Source organism: Penaeus chinensis, chromosome 26 (assembly GCF_019202785.1).
Source record: "Penaeus chinensis breed Huanghai No. 1 chromosome 26, ASM1920278v2, whole genome shotgun sequence".
Lineage (NCBI taxonomy): Eukaryota > Metazoa > Arthropoda > Malacostraca > Decapoda > Penaeidae > Penaeus > Penaeus chinensis.
Window position 1 is genome coordinate 17,202,829 of NC_061844.1, and position 2,500 is coordinate 17,205,328.

General features: G+C 35.3%; 1 protein-coding gene across 1 annotated transcript in view; it reads right to left on the reverse strand.

The window, feature by feature from the left end:
• The window catches only part of LOC125039037 (exosome component 10-like), a 13,670-nt gene that overhangs the window by 5,775 nt on the left and 5,395 nt on the right, over positions 1-2,500 (reverse strand). The window contains exons 7-10 of the mRNA XM_047632757.1: positions 1,947-2,090; positions 803-993; positions 249-405; positions 1-9 (exon numbers count right to left, since the gene is read on the reverse strand). The exon at positions 1-9 is cut by the window's left edge and continues 140 nt beyond it. Coding sequence (XP_047488713.1) covers positions 1-9; positions 249-405; positions 803-993; positions 1,947-2,090 — 501 coding nt within the window. The remainder of the gene's footprint in view (positions 10-248; positions 406-802; positions 994-1,946; positions 2,091-2,500) is intronic.

A 2,500-nucleotide genomic window follows, 5' to 3' on the forward strand; every position in this document is an offset into this window, starting at 1 on the left:
CTCATAGCGCTGTATCATTAATGATAGATGTAGGTAAGTGTGTAAATATGTAGATATAAAGAAAACTTCACAATTAAGTATCATAAAAAAAAATATTGCTATATTTTCCTTACTAACAGATCTTTTTTTAAATATTAATAATTTACACAATCACACAGGGAAAGCAAGAAAGAAATAAGAGAAAGGAATACACATAGCACAAGTAAAAAGAAAAAGAAAAAGGCAGACCAAAATTGAAGGGGACTTACTTTTAAACATATGTCTACTGATCTGCTGTAGACGGCAGTGATCAGGTTATTCAGCTGATTCCCTCGCTCGATCAGCTCATTCCGCATGAGATCATAAACGTAGAGAAGGTAGTGAGAATCTTGCCGAGCGTATTCCAAAAAGTCCTCAGGAAGGGGCCTTTGAAAAAGTAATAATATGTAATAGTATGTAAAAAAAAAAAAAAATGAATGAATAAATATGGCATACCCCATTTCTATTTACCTTAATTCCAAGATATCTGTATGCGAAGAAATCATAAAAATGTTAGAGAACCCCACCTTTTCTTAAAATGAAGTCAATACTTTAAATAATACTAAGAAAAAATAAAACCAAAAAAACTAACAAATTAAAACTTAATAGGAAAAAACTAGTGAAATAAAAGAACAATGGAATAAAAGCTCTAAACCTTCATCTACTTCCTAGATAACTGACCTATCCCACAAGGGCTATTTTATCCAAGACCACCCCCATGATCCCAAACCACTTACCCTACATTTCTGGTCCAACACCTATACTCTACCAGCCTCCACTGTACCTTATTCTCCAATCGGCTCGTTGGTACACCTTGTTTGCTTGGATGTCACAGAACTTGGAGAGTAACGCAGCCAGGGAACGGTGTGGATATTCCAGGACTATGGCAGCCTGGTGCGTGTCGAACATGTTGACGACATAAACGCCACAGTCCCTCTGGAGCCACAGGATGTCAAAATCTGCACCGTGAAGTACCTGTGGAAGGAGGAGGAAGAGATGGAGTCATATCTGGAGCAGAAGGAAAAGGAATTAAAAAAAAATGACACCTGAATAAAGAGGAAGAGGATATAGAAGAAAAGAGAAAAAAAAGAGAAAGAGGTGACAGCAATACCAGAAGAACAAGAAGAAGAAGGAGGAGGAGGAGGAGGAAGAAGAAATGAATCTTCACATGAAAAAAAAAAAAAGACAAAAAGAGATATATATATTTGTTATCAAGGAAGGGAGAAAGACCTGAAGAAAGAAGAGAAGCAGATAAAAAGGGACAATATTCTAAACTGGAGGAAGAGTGATTATTTGTTTCACAGACAAATAGAAATCCAAGTCAGGAGATACTGACGGAATGTAAGTATCTCCTGATATTCGTGATACTTTAATCATTACCGTAAGAAAAATGTTTATGAGAGAGAGATGTAGAGGGAGAGATAAAAGGAGGGAAGAGGATAGAAAAAAAGGGATTGGGATGAAGAGGGGAAGCAGATGAAAACTAAGATGATTAAGATGAAGAAAGAGGACAGAAAGAAGAATAGAAATAAAGATAGAAAATAGAAAGGGTAGGTAAGAATTAGAAAAAGTAAGAGAAAGGGATGACAGGCTGACAAGACAAAGGACAAATGAAAGACAAGTACATGATAGAAAGAAAGAAAGAAAGAAAGAAAGAAAAAGGAAGAAGTAATAGAAAGTGACGACAAGCTGACAAGACAAAAGGACAAATCAAGGAGAGGAAAGAAAAAATGAAAAAAAAAAGAAAGAAAGAAAGAAAGAAGTAAGGAAGAATGAGAGAGAGAAAGAAAAAGTAAAGAAAAGGGAAGAAATGAACGAAAAACAAAAAAGAAAGAAAAAGAAAGAAAGAAAGAAAGAAAGAAAGAAAGAAAGAAAAAAAACAAAGAAAAAAAAACAAAGGAAAAAAAAAATACTAATAATAATTTTACCTTCGTAATCTTGGGATTGGTGAACACCTCATTGAGAATGGTGAGCTGGCCCCGGAGAGCCAAAGGGTCGATAAGGTAGTCCTTCGTCCTTGTTGACACCTGGATCAGACAGGTGAGTCCCTGGTATGACCGGAAGGCATGGTGCTGGAACACAAAGACCGTCTCTTAATAGCTATGCCTTGAAAAATGGTTGGTGTTAGCTAAAAAGATGTTCCAAAAAAATATTTTAAAAGCCTGGATTCAACCTATATACTAGATTTTCTCATAATATCTTTGTGAAAAGTATCATTCCTTTATCCTATCTTTTAACACCCTATACATATAAGCAACTTCAATTTCTCCTAAACATAATGAAGACCTAATTTTTCCAATTCCACAACAAAATAACCACGCTGGGGAAAAAGAAAAAAAAAAAAAAAGAAACGACAGTTCTCTCTCTCTTTCAAAAGATAACCAAAGACAAACATCAAAATACACGAGAACACCAATAGCAAAAAATACCAACAGAATTTTCCTTTCTCTAAATTCACCGGACGGTCAACCTGGCCCAACCA